This window comes from Kogia breviceps, chromosome 17 (assembly GCF_026419965.1).
Source record: "Kogia breviceps isolate mKogBre1 chromosome 17, mKogBre1 haplotype 1, whole genome shotgun sequence".
In the NCBI taxonomy this organism is placed as follows: Eukaryota; Metazoa; Chordata; class Mammalia; order Artiodactyla; family Physeteridae; genus Kogia; species Kogia breviceps.
In genome coordinates, this window is record NC_081326.1 from 49,688,541 (window position 1) to 49,707,600 (window position 19,060).

The 19,060-nt window shown below is 36.5% G+C and overlaps 1 protein-coding gene across 1 annotated transcript in view; it reads right to left on the reverse strand.

Annotated features, from left to right (window-relative positions):
- The window catches only part of ANGPT1 (angiopoietin 1), a 255,408-nt gene that overhangs the window by 11,809 nt on the left and 224,539 nt on the right, over positions 1 to 19,060 (reverse strand). The window contains exon 8 of the mRNA XM_059042848.2: positions 2,698 to 2,828. Coding sequence (XP_058898831.1) covers positions 2,698 to 2,828 — 131 coding nt within the window. The remainder of the gene's footprint in view (positions 1 to 2,697; positions 2,829 to 19,060) is intronic.

Here is a 19,060-nt window from a genome sequence, read left to right on the forward strand (position 1 = left end):
ACAGAGGAAATGGTTCTAAGGGGAACCTTGACAGAGAATAAATAGTGGTGGTGGGGGAGTAGCTAAGTAGGACATAAATTCCAGATAATACTCAATTTACCTGGACTGTCATTGACATTCATCCTTATGTTCTCCAGTTCTTAGCTATCTAAATTCCACGTATTAGTTTTGCAGAGTGAATAGATTTGCACGACCTGGATTCTTTCAAAAGGATATTTGATAGGATAATGGCATTTATTACAAAAACACATTTACTTAGACTATTCCAGCCCAAGCAATAAATGGAAATTTTTTCTCCCCAACATATGTGTTTATTGGTGGCTAAGAAGCAGGTCCAAGAATGATTATGGATGAAAGAACATGACAAAGTTCAATCATTTGAAGCAGAAATAAAATCACAAACCTGAGCAATGAAGTTTTCTCATCAACAACCAAGAGATGCAGTTTCCTCTTTGCTTTGCTCTATATTTTCATTATTATGACAGGAATATGAGCAGATTGGAACACTATTCTAAGTAAACATTTGAAAGATTTTACTGTTGGTCTTTCATGTGTTGTATTTATTTGGTAAGAAAAATTATCTGTAAAAACAGACATGGAGAAAATGAAGTGTACTATATTAAAATAGGCAGAAAACTGGACAATCAAAGTCCTTCTGTCTTTATATAAAGTTGCTGACGGTTTCATTTATGGGATCATGGAGGTAATGAGAAGAAATATTTTCTTTCAGGAAAAAAGTTCAAAACCTAACTTGTGGGTACCATGTAAAAAAAATATGCTAAGTTTTAACAACTGTTTGGGGGGAGGGGGCCATACATTGCATATAGAAGACTTTTTAACTATTGGATGAGGTTGAATGTGATGCCAAAATGGCATGTTTAAAGCTTAAGGAGAAGGATATGACAGAGGCAGAATCATAACAGGCTGGCTTTGGTAATACCAGGGCTGGTTTCACGTTGAAAAGATGTTACTGTAAGTGGAGTGGATGGGAATCAATATGGAATGTGATTTGGTACTGGTAGTAATGGAGGGACTGGGAATGGGGATGAAGGTGGAAAGATTTCTCCAAAACTTTCCCTCTATACTCTTCCACGCTCTGTTAATTGATAATAAAAATGTCAACCTTATGATTCATTTCATTGGTTTCAAAATTTGAAAGTGACTTCAAGGGTTCCAAGATGGTTATTCATTCACTCATGCACCACATATTTTATTGAGTACCTATGTGCCACAATCTACTGAGCTAGATGTTAAGGATAAAATAGTGAACATCTACTTAATTTTGTTTTCCTTGTGTACAAAATGGAGATTTGAGTTTTTCTCCTTATCTCACAGAGTTGGTCTGGAATTCAAGGAAGATAGTATAACATATTTCAGTAACAGGTAATAATATATAATAATAATGATAGTAATATCATATTTGGCGAAGTAAAATTTTAGATTTAAATAGTTTTTTCCTTATTAGCATGAAAACATGTTTTGTCGCAGGGTAACACAGAGAGAATTAGAACAGTTGAAGGTGGGAATGATTACTATTTCATTAAGAGAGGGAAACAACACTAAAACTGTAAGAAGACAAACACTGGAAAAAAAGTTTCCTTTACAATTTTATTTGGTGCCAACTCCTTTTTTGCCTGTAACATTTTTGAGCTACATCATTTGCCATCAGGTTTTAGTTCAGTGTTTCTTAGACTTCAATCAGTCATTTATCAATGTATTCACAGTTTTTGCCATGCCCATTTACAACTTTTATTAATAGTTAATAAATATTTTTCTTTAAATCAATTTGTTAAATATCAAATATTTGTGAATCCTTTTTAAAATGCAGTTTATATCATTCCTTTAAAGAGGAAATCAGTACCACTTACTATAATAAAAGTAAACATAACACTCAATAAAATTAAAACAAAATCATTTTATTTAATTCTAGGTAGGTGCCATTGCCTAACCAAGGCCCTTCAGCTGAGGCTGAAGAGTTTGTTCTTTCTTTGCTAAGAAAGGTAATTATTGAGTAAGTGCTAAAGAAGTATTATAGATAAGCTAGTACTAAACTGAGAATTTCTCTTTGACACAATCAGAAGCCTAGAAAAGTATTTAAAAAGTGCAAAAGGATTAACTTTCTTACTCAGTGATACAATATTATTTAATGGTATCTGGCATCTCTGATACCAGCTCAAACGTCTTACAGAGGTCAATACCTTATAATGTAAAGCCCTGGTATAGCTACTCTGAATTGTATAACTTTATATCTAGCTACACCTCTTTATTTTTCTTACTCCATTTCAATAGAATGGTCAATGAACTCTATTACACAGTTGTAAAGCATTTTGTAAGAAATTCTGGCTTTTTGTTTTTTTCTGTATGCTGAATCCTCAAATTGCTGTTCATTCCACTATGGGTATCATTATGAGTATTTAGAAGGTAGAACAACTGGGACTTTAAGAGGTTCAAGAATTTATTCAGAACCAAGCTTAGCACACCCCCACCATAAATGCTGGGGGAGGAGGCAAACTTCTAAATATGCTAGCAATGTCTTGCACAAGAACATATGGTAAATTAGTGGGCAGAACAAAATGATCTCTAGGGACTTGCTCTTAAGTTTCCTGACCAGAAGATTATAGTCTTTTCTCATAGATAAGAAACCTCAAGTCTCAAACCAATGAGACATAACTCAGAGAAAGGCCCCATAGGACTTACCTCCTGTTAGCATGAGGGCACATTTGCACATGCAGTTGTCATTATCAGCATCTTTAGTGCTGAAATCAGCACCGTGTAAGATCAGGCTGCTCTGTTTTCCTGCTGTCCCAGTGTGACCCTTTAAATACAACCTGAAGTTAAAAAAAAAAAAAAAAGATAAGCCATTCAACAGAGTAACAGAACCCAGAAGACTGGTTTGCTGAATGTTTGCCTTGTTCATCAGTTTCTCCCTTCTCTGAATTCAGCCCTTCCAACAAACTGGTGTAAGACCAAAGCTCCCTGAACAGAGAGAAAGAGAGAGAAGGGGTTGGGGCGGGGGATGGGGCGGGTGGGAAGATAATGAATGAATGAAGGAAGGAAGGAAGGAAGGAAGGAAGGACTCCAAATTACATGTAGGTAAAATTCTCTGTGGCTGGTGTGTTTGATGTTTATTTTATTATGCATACTTAAACTCATATGGTTTCCTGATAATGTAGGATCCACAGAAGGAAAATGGGTTTATTTTATTACTACAAGTATTGATCTCTAAACAAAAAATGCCCTGTAGAATGTCACTATAGAGTATAGAGTGTATAGAGTGTATAGAGTGTCACTATATACATCACTGTGTTCATATTGAATATTGATGATGTGCTAAAGGAGGGCTTACTCTGTGCCAAGAATTCTGCTAAATGCTTTCTGGTTGTTATTTAATTTAATTTTTATATTAAATCTGTGATTCAGGTATCAATATCAAAATTTTGCATACCAAGGCTCAGAGAGGCTAAATAAGCTGGAATTTCACTATGGTTGACTTTAAAATCCAAGGTCTTATTAGTCATTATGTATTCCCTGAACAAATATTTCTTGAGCACATACCATATACCAGAAATTGTTCTAAGCACTTAAGATATATCAGCAAACAAAACAGACAGAAAGCCATGCCCTCGAGGGACCTACATTCTGGTGGTATTCCTAAAACTAAGTTCAAAACCGCAACTGTTTAACCTCAAATATGGCATTCTTCAAAGACCCTACTTTACTCTCTAGAAACATTTCTTATATAAAATTTACATTAACCTAGATGAGGGACTCTCCAACAGTTGCTCATCTATCAAATCATCTGGTCATTTGTGAAAAAGACCTACTCCTAGGCTGAGGAATTTGTATTTTCAACTAGCACCTCAGATTACTCCTTGCAGACTATCCAAGGAGAACATTTTGAAGAATATTCGTCTAGAATTCAGAAACTAGTGAACAAATCACAATAGTTACCTAACGTAGCTCCCTAACGTCTGATCATTCCCTATGGATCCCATATGCTGCTTTCATATCCATCTGGGCAGTTGGAACAAATGCAAATTTGCTCAGGTCCTTCGCTGGCTCGTCAGGGCTCAGAATAGCTAAACTAAGACGGTCAGTAGCCTCAGTTTGATATTCAAAGTCTTCTCTGACTGAGACCTACCCCTCTCTCTAACTCCACCTAAAATTCCTCAGTTCTCATTCATCAAAATTATCTAGCAATATTCCCTTCAAATCCATGTGTGTTACCACTTCTGTGCCTGGGTCTCATTTATGAATCCTATCCACCGTATAGACAATGGGTGATTAAATCTCTGTATGAGTAAGACACTACTAGGACCTAGGTCAGCTCTGAACAAAATTCTACATTACTATTAAACAGAAATAATAAAGATCAATTAATATTTGAAGATATATATATACTTTTTCCATATGTATATATTTGACTTGTGTTTGCACCTAAGTATATGTATATGTCCCATTATTATTTTGTGAGGTTGATAATGTTTTTAGCAAATAACAGTACTGTTGTATAATTGTGCCAAAATACTTCGCACATATTCTGCAGAGTTTTTTAGCCAGAGCAAAATATACAATTAAACCCTGCTCAAGTTTTATTGGTTTCAATAGTTACTAGAACTTGTAGTTAACAGAAGGCTGAAAGAAGCTTCTAATGAATTATCAAATACAAGCTTATATTTTAAAACTCTGAGAGTCAGGCTAAAAGTCACTGGTGATGCAAAACTGTAGAATTTCTAAGTGGGAATTCACATTTTATGTTGTAGGCAGCCCATGTGGAGGTGGGTTTCATCAGGGCAAAGTAAGGTGAGAGGTTACGAAAGGGAGTCCTAGGACATGTTACCTGGGTGAATTCACCACCTTCTAGATCTGGTCTGCAGTTTTAATTTGATAACTTTCTCAGCCTCTCAGAGACAGACATACACTTGCAAAACTAAGGGGGACTTATGTCAGGTCTCCATTTACAGTCAAAATAAAGGGCCCAGTCTCATGGTCTCCTTAGAGGGAGTTTCACATAGAAAGCCAAATTATAATCAGAAAGTTGCTTGCTTGGTGAACACAGAATCAGAGTCTGGGGTAAGATGAATGATTTCAAAATTAAGTAGCTATGACTCTGCTGGCCTGAAATCTCCCTCTCCACTGGGAGTGGGTAAGTTTAGCCCACAGGCACTTGCGCATGAGGGATGCTAATTCCAACTCTGATTCTTGGATTCTCTATAAACTGTGATGACTTTCCTTCTTATTGACTTAAGGTAAGTCAATACCATTCTCCCTGCAGTAGCTTTAAGCTCACTAATGGGGACAGACTTTCCAGAACACAGCGATTTTCTACACTGTCTTTTGCAGGTAATTTAGCACAAATGTTGAGTTGATATTAACTGAGTGACTGCTATATGCTGAATATAGTTTATACTTTTATATGAGGGTTATAATTCAAGCTTCATAATTTACAATGGTTTCTTTGTGTTACCAAGGCAACAGGAATGTACAATTATAAATTTAGGAAGTAGAGAAAAGCAAAAAGAAAATAAAAAGTAACCCAAATCTCATCTTCAAATACAACTACTCTTGACATTATGGTTTATATACACTTAGTCTTTTCCCTGTTTTTTTTCCTCTTCAAATAGAAAATATTATTTATATTTAAGTATACATGTAATACCTGATCATATTCTATAAACATTTTGAACAGTGCCAGTGAAGTTTCTGCCCACAGGCCCATCTCATTTACCACTCTAGAAGCAATCACTTATGTCAATTTTGTACCCTTTATAACAGTTTCTTCTCATATATAAACATAAATGAAATCATACTTCACATGCTTTTTAACAATGTTTTTCATATATGATTTTATGACTATGTTTCCATGTCATTACATATTCTTCTCCAACATAATTTGGCAGCTATTGTATGACTATACCATCAATTGTCACAATTTTAAGGGTGCCTTTACATATCTCTAAATATGTATGCAAGTATGTACGTTAGGGTTAGAATAAATTGTAGAATAAACATCTACAATGTTTTGTCCTGACCTTCACCAGTACAGAACTCATCAATGATGTATGTTAGGATCTGTGAGTAAAAGGAGATATTTTTCCAGATCCACTAAATCAAGATTTGAAGGTCAGTCGTCTAGTCCTGGCAGCTCTTCTCTGTGTCCTGGAAGCTCTTCTCTGTATTATTAAAAAAAATCTTACAACTGGTCTCAATGTCTTGAGCCTAGCTCCTTCCACTTTCCCCTAAAATCCATTCTCCATGTGGCTCATTCAAAACATGCCTCTCATCGTCATTCCTCTGCTCTGGTTAAAAGCCCTCAGTTGTCCTCCCAGCACATGAAAGATACAGTCCAAGTTCCTTATTGTGGTTTATGAGGACTCTGAAGATCTAGCCCTTGTCCACTTCCTCCCACACCAACCCCACACCTCCCATCTCTTACTTCCTGCACACATACATGATCCAGGCTTACCAAACACTTGTTCCCTCAAGGCATCACATTCTCATGTCCCCGTCCCCTTTCCCCGGAAGGCCCTTCCCTGGAAGGCCTTTCTAACTGCTGAATTCCTACTCATCCTTTAAGATTCATTTCAAGTATGATCTCAAAGAACATCAGATGGATACCTTTATGACAAAACTTATTGTGCTTTGTTTTATTTGTCTTTTTACTGGTCTTCTCTCATAATGAACTGCGAGCTCCTTGAGGCATAAGCTGTGCCTTACTCAACTCTGAATCACCAGAATCTAGAACAAACAACGGCTGATACTGAGGAAAGGATCAACATTCACTGAATAAAGAAATTATGGATGTGAACTAATGACGGGTACAATCAATTTTCAGTAGACTGAAGGTAGCAAGTAAAATCAGACCCAAATATCAATAACCCTAATAACCAAAATATACCTGGGCCATATTTTCAGAAGGATAGCTTTTGCATCTCATTTAGCTAGGTACTCAACATCCCATTTCCTTGTCAACCAACTGAAATAATTAAAAATTACACAGACACATACAGCCTTCTTGATCTTTCCAGTTCTGTTTCTGTTCTCATTTTCTCAGAGACTCCAGGATATGACAACATGTCTGATATATTATGCAGGTAGAATAAATGAAGAAAACTTATGTCTTAATTCTTATTAGTTCTTATGTCTTATTGAATGACTTATTTGTATTGTGTGCATACCCAACTGATATCAGAGAACAAATTCAAAATGAAAACATGCTTATGGTAAATTCTTCAGCTAAAATTATTTTGAAAAAAAATAAAAGCCAAGTAAGGTGTAAAATATTTCCTTAAGGGACTGCCCAGATTAGGGATCTTGAAAACAAGAAGCAGAAGCATAGAAGAGTCCCAGGATAGTGCAATGTAAATACCAGAACATATTGGTTGCAGTGATATAAAAGTAGAAGTGAAGGGTGGGCAAAATGAGTGTAGGTGGTCAAAAGGTATGAACTTCCGGTTGCAAAATAAATAAATCCTGAGAATGCAATGTACAACATGGTGATTATAGTTAATGATACTGTATTGTATATTGCTAAGTTGCTAGGAGAAGAGATCTGAAAAGTTTCACCTCAAGAAAAAAAAAATTAACTATGTGTGGTGATGGATGCTAACTAAACTTAATGTGGTGATTATTTTGCAATATATACATATATGCATATATTAAATCATTATGCTGTACACCTGAAACTAATATAATGTTATCTGTCAATTATATGTCAGTAAAAAAAAAGTAGAGGAGGCCAGTATTTTGAGGAACAGTGGATTTTTTCACCATCCAAGACTGAGGAGAACGTGTAATTTATATTCAGTAGTATTCATCGCTTCTATGTTTATATCCTTAACATATTGCAGGGAGCCGCTTATGCTCTTCTAAGGAAGAGCTGCTCTCTTCCGCTGGGAAATAGAGATGGCATTTCTTAAAAATAATTTTTCTCAACACTAGTTTAAGAAATTTACAGATGAGCCCAACTATGCTTCTGTGGAATCCCACAGGGATTCTGGGAGTAACAGTGTAGTCAAGGAGAGGTCCTCTGCACAGTTAAGGAGCTTATTCTTTCTTACCTGGCACAGAAGAGCAATTATTGACCCAAAGCCAACAACTGTAGCTGGTTATCTGATAGGGACAGATTAAGAGCTGGCCATTCACTAATGCCAAGCATTTTTTCTAATTAGATAAGAAAACTTATTTGAATTGAGGCTCAAACAGAATATTTATGTGGTTCTTCTTATTAATGGTTCTGGTTAATTTCTTTTTTTTTTTTTTTTTTTTTTTTTTTTACGCGGTGCCATGGGGTTTTTTTTTTTTTTTTTTTTTAATGTTGGGGGTAGGAGTTTATTAATTAATTTATTTTTGCTGTGTTGGGTCTTCGTTTCTGTGCGAGGGCTTTCTCTAGTTGCGGCAAGCGGGGGCCACCCTTCATCGCGGTGCGCGGGCCTCTCACTGTCGCGGCCTCTCTTGTTGCGGAACACAGGCTCCAGACGCACAGGCTCAGTAGTTGTGGCTCACGGGCCCAGGTTGCTCCGCGGCATGTGGGATCCTCCCAGACCGGGCTCGAACCCATGTCCCGTGCATTAGCAGGCGGATTCTCAACCACTGAGCCACCAGGGAAGCCCCTCTGGTTAATTTCTAAAATATGTATAATTAACTATCCATAACTTTCTCTATTCTGATAATGGAACATCACTTTACAAAAGAAAAGTCAATACACAGAAGGGGCAAAGTCATCTTTGCATATGACTATGGTGAAAAGGACTTAAAGTGTGGGTCACTGGAGAGAATGCTTCCCCCAAAATAACACCATGAGAATCTTGGACATTTATTTCTTATGTTCAGCCAGTGTAGATGTGGCTTACATGAAGGATGATGTGTTGGGAGATAAAAACCAAATGTTATTCCAGAGAAAAGTATCTGGCTTAGGAACAAAAACATGAAGGATGCCAAAACAACAACAACCAACCCCAAAATAACAACAGCACAGAAACTCCAAAAAATACCATTAACTGTGACCAAAAAGGCAGCCACGAAATAGAATCATGGCATTTATCCTTTTCAACCGATTTTTCCAAATTAAGGGGGGAAAAACATTATGAATACCAGTTGGTCAGTGACTGTAAAGAATGTCAGTGTTTTTATTTTTTCAATTAACATCTGAAGGGAAAATGAAACACATGCATACTGAAAGTGGTCATGATTTTCTAGTCATTCTTGATGAAAATATAGTTACTCCTTTCCTTTCACTTACAGAAATTTCAGTAACTAGAAAGACTAAATCATATTTCCTTAATGAATGTAGGACAACAGTGCACTCTATTATGGAAGAGTAGGTTTCAAAATATACCTCTGTATCATACAAGTGATTCTATAACTTTATTTTCTTTAAAATAGGCAGCCCAATCCCATGCATCTAGTTTCTCACTAATTTTGTCTATTTAAGAGATTGTTATACTTCTCACATTTTTACATCTTCACTGTGTTCGGGATGGGGGTGGGGGGAGTCTCCTTCATTATCCAAGGCAGTGGGAGTTGTATGTATGACAAATTGAAGTTTGGCCTCAGCTCTTTTAAACAGTAGACAGACTCTTAGATATCTGAACTTTAAGGTCTCACATACTGACAAGCTGAGCAGATTTTTATTTTGGCTCTGAGCTCTCTCCCTGCCACCATATGGAACTAGTTTGTCTTTTTCACAATCACTCGAAGAAAATGCAAAATAACCCCCATGATTCTCTTTCAGAGCCTGGTAGCAATGACTCAATCTGACGGAGTTTCCCAACACTGTTGTTATGTCTTCTGGCTGCTGCTCCAGGGCTGTCTCTGCTGTAACCACCCTCCCTGCCCTGCCCCCACCCTACTAAAAGGGCTGGGCACCGGCAGAGTGATATCACAGCATGTCTTTTAGCACTGAGTTTAAATGATATAGGTGACATCTTTTGCTGAACGTAAAGACAATATTTCTCGTGTCAATCGATATAGAGAGAAAACAGTGTTTGCCTTGCTGTAAACTTCTAGCAAGATTAGGCATTTGTTTGCTGTTATGAAGAGGTCATAGGGAGGTATACAAATAATTAGTATTGTAGGAAAAAGGGCAAGGGAAAAATTCAGGATATGCTAAAATGCTCAAAACGTTTAGTGGAAAAGATTAGTTTGGGAGGCTGTGGAAGACATGGACTTTAGGGGAGGGATGAGGAGGATATTTCCAATAAAAAGACTGTGAAATTCACAGCACAATTAAATTGAGGTTATCTAAGATCAAAAAAGATAAGAAATAAAGGAGATTCATGAGTCATTTGAATGTGTTGGGAACATCAAGTGAAAAGGCAGACAATGAACTTACTTAGATACTAAGCATTTAAGATAGATTTTTATTCCTTTTTTCCTATTAGCATTTGAAGCTGGAAATTATTTGTTTTCATAAAAAAAAGTCCTTTTTGCTAAGTATAGAGTTCTACAGTGGGAATTACTAAGGCTGGAAGCCTTGAGATAAAGGCAAGAATATAAATTTTATCTTAGCACAAGGGAAGACGAACTCTATTATTAGCCTTTCCTAATACAGTAAAATTATCTCTAGTTAAATAATGTTTTCTAATTGTTTTCAAAATAACATCTTCAAGATAAACATTTTATTCTCTTTAATTCAGGACTGTGCAAGTGTATCCTGGGCTTATAAATGACCAGAACTTTACTGAACTGATCCCTTTCTCCCAAGTCCAAAATCAACAATCTTTCAAGACAAAATATTATGTGGGAAGCCTTTTCTCTTCTTCCTTCTATAAATTTTCATTGCACAAATAAATTGCTTCTCTTGTGGCATATCTCATTTTGCCTATCATAGTATTTCTCATTATAAATGTGCCTTTTCTTCCTCAACAGACTATAAGCGTTTGATGAGAAGTCTTCATCTCTTAGCCATCTTTGTAAACTCCATGTATAATATACATGACAGGCATTAAATAAATATTTATTGAGTCAGTTATGAACTAAGAGTTCAAACCGTTTAGAATTTAAGTTTTACTCATCTCAAGAGATTCTTTATATGTAGTAACATTTTAACTCCAATAATACAATTATGTTTTACAATTCAAGTCCCATGGGCATTTTTTTCCTGATTTGAAATTTGTCCAGTACTAATGACCTAACGGTCTGCTCAAATCATACAGTGGGGCACTTTTAATAAGGATGGAATGAGTTTGTGGTTGCCACCAGACATTTGAAGAAATAGCTCATGGAATAATCTATTAAAGCAAATATGAGAAATGAGACCATCAAGTTTGACAAAGGGATCTATTGGGTTGGCCCAAAAGTGACTTCAGTTTTTAAGTAAAAACAAAAGACACATTTTTCATTTTCACCAAGAACTTTATTGAACAAAGTATTCACCCTTTTGTTCCACTACCTTCTGCCAGTTTTCAGGCAACTTCATAATTCCATCTTCCCAAAACTTTTAATGTTTTTGAGCAAAGAACTGTTCCAGGTGCCTCCTACAGTCTTCCAGGGAATTGAAATTTTTTTCCCTTAAGATAATTTTTTAAAGACCGAAAAAAATGGGAATCCGAAGGTGCAACGTCTGGTGAATATGGCGGAGGATTCAGAACTTCCCAGCCAAGTTGTAACAGTTTTTGCCTGGTCATCAAAGAAACATGCGGTCTTGTGTTATCGTGATGGAAGATTATGTGTTTTCTGTTGATTAATTCCTGATGCTTTTCGTTGAGTGCTGCTTTCAGTTGGTCTAAGTGGGAGCAGTACTTGTTGGAATTATTTGTTTGGTTTTCTGGAAGGAGCTCATAATAGAGGACTCCCTTCCAATCCCACCATATACACAACATCACCTTCTTTGGATGAAGACCGGCCTTTGGTGTGGTTGGTGGTGGTTCATTTCACTTGCCCCGCGATCTCTTCCATTCCACATTACTGTACAGTACCCACTTTTCATTGCCCATCACAACTTGTTTTAAAAACGGAGGGTTTTTGTTATGTTTAAGTAGAGAATCGCATGTAGAAATATGGTCAAGAAGGGTTTTTTTTTGCTTAACTTATGTGGAACACAAGCAGCAAAGTGATTAACATAACCAAGCTGGTGCAAATGATTTTCAACGCTTGATTTGGATATTTTGAGGATGTCGGCTATCTCCCGCATGGTATAACATTGATTGTTCTCAATTAATGTATCGATTTGATCGCTGTCAAGTTCAACTGGTCTACCCGACTGTGGAGCATCGTCTGGCAAGAAATCTCCAGCACAAAACTTTGCAAACCACTTTTGACACGTTCAATCAGTCATAGCACCTTCTTCATACATTGCACAAATCTATTTTTGCATTTCGGTCCCGCTTTTTCCTTTCTTTTTTTTTTTTTTTTTTTTTGCGGTATGCGGGCCTCTCACTGTTGTGGCCTCTCCCGTTGCGAAGCACAGGCTCCGGACGCGCAGGCCTAGCAGCCATGGCTCACGGGCTTAGTTGCTCCGCGGCATGTGGGATCTTCCCGGACCAGGGCACGAACCCGTGTCTCCTGCATCGGCAGGCGGGCTCTCAACCACTGTGCCACCAGGGAAGCCCCCGTTTTTACCTTTCTTGAAATAATAAAGCATAATATTCCAAAAAATGTTGCTTTTTTTCATCTTCAATATTAAAATGGCTACACAAAAATTCAGTTTTGATAAGTCTTTTTTTAAATGCACGCTGATATGACAGCTGTCACATACAATCTAACAAAATTGTTTCAAATGAAGTCAAAGAAAACTAAGTGCTAGTAGAGCCATCTTACGGAAAAAAACAAACAAACCTTTTGACCAACCCAATATATCTATACATGAGTCCATTCTATTGCATAATTCCCTCCAGAAACAGGGCATTCATTTTAAAGATCTGTTTCAAAGCCTCCATCTTCTTTGTTAGAGGATAGAGGGCTTGTTTTCCAGTGGTGAATCTTAGGACTGTGATCTCTGTTGGAGGAGGCTGTATTAAATCTGTCATTATGTGCCACACTATTTTTTGTATGTTGGAGATATATTCTGTTACTCCACTGTCCATAGGTGAATGGATTACGTACTTATTTGTGATAGCCTTTCAAAGAGTAACTAAGAAAATGATAGCAAAACATATGAAGCAAAGTTGTTGCACCTATAAAAGAAGAGTGAACATATGCCAACGACAAGAGAGTTGTATGACAATGATCTACATTCATAGCTATTAATCTATAAGTAGAAGGAAAAGTTCAAAAGAAGTTTCAAAAGAAAAGAGGATGTAAGTAGGAAGATTAAAAGATCTAATAACATACAGTTTGACTAATTAAGAATTAAGGACATGATAGAGATTGAGAGATACTTAAAGAGACATAAAGACCAAGAAGATATAGGTGGTTTGGTACAAAGTTAATTAAGTATGAATGAAGAAAATAGCTGACAATAAAGTCATCAACCAAAATTTTCCTCCTTTTATCTCCCCCCCACACACAAAATATATATAAAACATTAACTTCTAAAGAGTAGGGCTGTGTCATTGTATTTGCATATGTGTGTCTATAGAACTCAAGAGATAGTAAAACAGAACAGAGTTTGGAGCTTAATTGTCTGGGTTTAGAGTGTAGCTCTTATCCTTTCTGACCCTCAGTTGCCTCATCTGTAAAATGACTCTAATAATAGTAATGTCCTTCTAATATTGTTGTGATAACTAAATGAAGTAATACATATAAAAGCCTTGAAAAGACTGTCACATGTGGAGTACTTATGAATATTAATAAAAAAATAAACGAAGAAACCAAACTTCCCTAACCAATAACTATAAACTACACAGAAGCACGGTAAACATGAGCTATATGAATAAGTCTAAATTAAACAAGCAAAAGGTATACGACATTGATAGACATACATAAGCATACTGAGAGTGATGAAAACAGTGAGATAGACATGGAGCTAATTAAGACATGTATGTAGGCAATAAGCTGGAGAAATTCAAGATGAAAAAGACCAATTTTCTCAAATCCATAGGCCCCATTTCATTTGAAAGTTTTCCTCATTTTTATGTGGAGCAAGCAGAATACTATGCACAAAGAACAAGAAACCAGAGTCCCTTTGCTGACTGACTACCTAATTTAAGGTCTACATTATTTTGAACCCAGATGCCTGAATAACAATCCTTTAATTCAAATGTTTATTCTTCAATAAGGTAAAATTCCAATCTTTTGAGAATCCTAAGCTTTTCTTGCCATATAATAGGGTGCTTTTTTGGCTGAATCCAGCACGTGTATTTTTTTTTTTTTTTTAATATCTTTACTGGAGTATAATTGCTTTACAATGTTGTGTTGGTTTCTGTTGTACAACAAAGTGAATCAGCTATAAGGATACATATATCCCCTCCCTCTTGCATCTCCCTCCCACCGTCCCTATCCCACCTCTCTAGGTGGTCACAAAGCATTGAGCTGATCTCCCTGTGCTATGCAGTTGCTTCCCACTAGCTATCTATTTTACATTTTGTAGTGTATATATGTCTATGCCACTCTCTCACTTCGTCCCAGCTTACCCTTCCCCCACTGTGTCATCAAGTTCATTCTCTACGTCTGCATCTTTATTCCTGCCCTGCCACTAGGTTCATCAGTACCGTTTTTTTAAGATTCCATATATGCAGCACGTGTATTTTTTTTCCCTTTCTTTACTCATAATTGGTACTTGGAAAAACCCCTGAAAAGATCACCCATTCCAACCTATCCTTTAATTCGCATCTTTACTTCCTGAAAGCTTCCTTTATGACGCTGTCTTCGTTAATTAGCATCATTTGTTCTCAAATGGAACTGAATCATTGGGGAACCACCAGAATTTGTGTAGTGTATTAATCTAACCATTATTTAAGAAGGAGTACCTTATTTGCGTCTAAAGCTTTGGAATCCCTGATGTAGATATGTAATTTGATAGATATCTTTGAACATGTTTAGTGGAAGATGTGCAAGTGTGAAAAATGCCTGAGATAGCAAGGGTCATGGGAATCTGTGTTGTGATTGAGAAAGATACATTTTCAGAGTTATAGAAAACCTCAGCCCCAAATAATGAGAAACTTCAGAGAACCCAGTTTCACTTATTCCCTGATTCTATTATGATTGTTTTATATAGTATTAGCTTTCATTATACATGTTTAAATTTTACACAAATTTTTCATCTAAGTTTTGACAACATATATTTTAATGTCCTTCCTTGACTTACTAATATTAATATAATGTAGAACTTTGATGAAAATGAGTGTATCAACCACCCAGGTATTCTCAAACTCTTGACACATGATACACTGTTAACGACATAGCGACTCGTTTCAAAACCCCAGGAAAATACAGTTCTCAGTTTTTTTCAGTGACATGGTGATTGCATTTGTTCAAAATTCATGATAAATTCTTCCTCCATAAAAACAAAATAGTGAACTCACACTCTGTTGTCTCTGAGTGCTTTTGCACAGTGCTGAAAGAGTACACTCTACTCTGTACATTAAAAAAAAAAAAAAAGATTTTCATGAAAGCTGTGACAATGAAACCATACTTATCAAAGTTCAGAAATAACGTTATTCAGAAATAACGTTCTTCTAGTATCCCTCCCTTTTCTAAGGATACATTAAAAAATGAGTGCCGAATGAATTACATGGCACTAAGACCCCTGTAAAGAACACACAGTCCCTTAAACTTATTTCAGTTCCCTTGGCATCACGTGTGGCTGACAGAATCAGTTCCGAGTGAGTGGCTCACTGACCAGAACTCTTCTGGTGCCTAAAAGACCAGGCTGACAGCCATCTCAGACAGTTTATGGGTTTGCTTTTTTACTAAAAATTAAGTCAGGACCTTGTAAAACTTATGATTGAAACTGGTAATTGTTTTTTTTTTTTTTTAGTGTAAACAAGTTCAAGGGAGGTAGATTTGTTCTCATTTTTATTTCTGTTTAAAAAGCAGCAAGAAACTTTCTTTCGAGTATCCCCTAGGGGAAGATAGAGGAAGAGGAAAGGGTGAGTAGAATGCTGAAAACCATTGAGAGACACTGTCTGAGGTTTTTTGCAAAGAGGAAATACTTTCTCTTGTTGTACTTGGACAATGTGTTGCTATAAGTTCAGCAAATAAGGCTCCAGCATGCATAAACAGATTCTTCTGTTGACCAAAATCATCAGTGTACTTATTTCTGTCCACAATCAATGTAATAAGACACAGTCCAAACTCCTTATCACGTAATATGGTCTTTATTTTCTGTAGCACAGTGAACCCCTACATACAAGATACTTGCTTTTGTCTAACTAAGGCAGGCTCTCTCCCACTTCTGGGTCTTTGTCCACATTGCTCCTTCTGGCTGGAATCTCAAGATTTCCCTCCTACCACCATCCTCCATATATGCCTCACGAGAACTTACTCATACTTCATAAATAACCAAGAATTTCCTCCACGAAGCCTTTCCTGGTCCCCTTCAGTCTCCTCCAACGTACCCCAATCCATCCTCAACCCCAGCCAAGTTCACCGCTTTTCTTTAGTGCTCAACTATAGCCTAATTCCAAGAGTTCTTACTGTGGAGCTGAATCATACATAAATTTTGTGCTTGTGCATCATTTATTCTGGGGAGAAGATGCGTAGCTCCAGCAAATTAGTGAAAAGGTCTATGATTCCTTGATCAAAAACTAAAACAGTACAAAACAAAAAACCAAACAGGCATGCTAAAAAATACTGCAGCTGAAACTTTTACTTTAAGCCAGCTATCCCTCCCATGTTTTCTTCCTTCTCTTCGAATATTAGCTCCACAAGACCAGCAAGGATGATGTGTTCTTTTAGTGTCATTAAAGTATTATTTCTGCATCAGCATCACCTGGGTGTACTTGGTAGCCTTGAGATACCTAGGTTCTATCCCCAGGATCAGAATCTCTGGATGTGAGATCCCAAAATCTACACTTTAGACAAACACCTTAGTTGACTTTATGCACATTCAAGTTTGGAAATAATTGAGTAGTACCAGGCAAATAACAGCAACATGATAAAAATTTGGTGGCTGGCTGGCTGGATAAATGAATGAATGCAGACTCTGATTTCAAAAGAATTGTAGCAACTTTTAAGAGAGTAATTTTAGTGAAGTTATGTAAATTAAAGCAAAACCATATCCAGTTAAGAGAGAAAATAATTATGAATATTGGACAACTACATATTTAATAATTATTATTTATTAACAAGCCAAGGAAATATTGACTTAATGTCTTTAATTATCAGCATATGTTCTAGGTTAGGTGATGTTAAAGAAGCATACAATATTCAGATGTAATTATTTTGCTAAGAAAGAATACTAAGTGTACTTTAAAAATCAGATTAGAAATAGGTACAAACTATTCATTTGATCTTTAACACATCTGCCATTTTTAGAGCACAGTTCATTAAAATAATTATTTTATAATAATGTTGTGACCTCCAGTTGTTTATATAATGACTTCTGATCTTCAGATCTGGAAAATTCTCTCTAGAATTGATCATAAGCACATGTGAGGGAAAAGAAGTGTTTTTCATTTGCAGCCTAAAAATGAATAAGACTAAAATTATTCTTTATCCAGGTGCTTAGCTGAGCTTCTAATTGAGGCAGGTAATAAAATAGCACTTTTGATTCTTTCAAAAGAGAATGAGCAGGGCTTTCCTGGTGGCACAGTGGTTGAGAGTCCGCCTGATGATGCAGGGGACACAGGTTCGTGCCCCGGTCCGGGAAGATCCCACATGCCACGGAGCGGCTAGGCCCGTGAGCCATGGCCACTGAGCCTGTGCGTCCAGAGCCTGTGCTCTGCAACGGGAGAGCCCACAGCGGTGAGAGGCCCGTGTACAGCAAAAAAAAAAAAAAAAAAAAAAAAAAAAAAAACTTATAAAAAATTAAAAAAAAAAAAAAAGAGAATGAGCAGACCAGCATAAGCACTGGCATTTGTAATGTCAGTACCAAAAGAGACATATGAAAGCACTTTGCAAATATTTGGCATGGAGTAAATGCTCAATTAATATTAGTTAAAGTTGATTGTTATGATGATACTATCAGCACAGAATTTATAGTTGAGCATTTAATGTTGATATTTGTTGATACTTGTCATAATTATTTTAAATGGTTTTATAACTGCTTCTGGTTGAAATGAGTAAAGGCTCTCTAAAAGAAATAAATCATCTAGACAGAAAAAGCACTGTATTAGTTACAGGGTAGTCAATATTTTATATTGTCATTTTCATCATTTAAAAATTTTTTACTCAAAAAATATAATTAACTAAATCTCGTACTTTCTGATAAGCTCTCAGTTATTTAACCGTGAGTTCTAAAAATATCAAAGTTTACTATCACCTGTGGCAGCTATCAAAATTGCAGGCAGAGTACCTAGTCCTTGTAACCCACAAACTACTTACTGGTGACAGCAACACAGCATCCTTTTCCAGGATTAACTGGCCTAGGGAATAAGGTATGCTGTGTGTTCATTTTATTTCATTTGCTTGGCATAATGCAATATAGAAATTTTTGCCTAACTTTTACAGGTAAAAACTAAATAAATAAACAGAAGAGACTGCAGTTGAATAGATCAGGGAAATGAATCTCATCCAAGCAACAATCCAAGAAACTAAAGGACATGGCACTTTATTAAAAACCTTACATGGAAACTGTCATATGCTTCCATTCTATACCATAAACCGCTGAGGGCAGGAATTTGACTTGATCTCCAAATTTCTAGCATCTATATCAATAATTGCCATATAGTAATCAGTTGTGTTTGTTGAATGCACAAAAGATATCTTTGCTGATGTGTCTTTCATATATTTATTAGAAAGTGCTTTCTTTCCAGACATACGCCGAGCATTGTGGAGAGGTCCCTGCCCTCCTAGAGGTGGCAGTTTAATAAGAAAGAATAGCCCATTACAACCCCGTGTGATAAGGACTTTGATAAAGGTAGGCACAGAGCACAGGGAGAGCACACAGAAGGGGCTCCTTACCCAATCTAAAAAGCAGAGCTCTACAGTCTGAGCTAAGACTTAAAGGATAAAGAAAATCAAGTCAGGAAAGAGGTTAAGCTCTTGAAGGATAAGGGTTGAGTTTTGTGGATTTGTC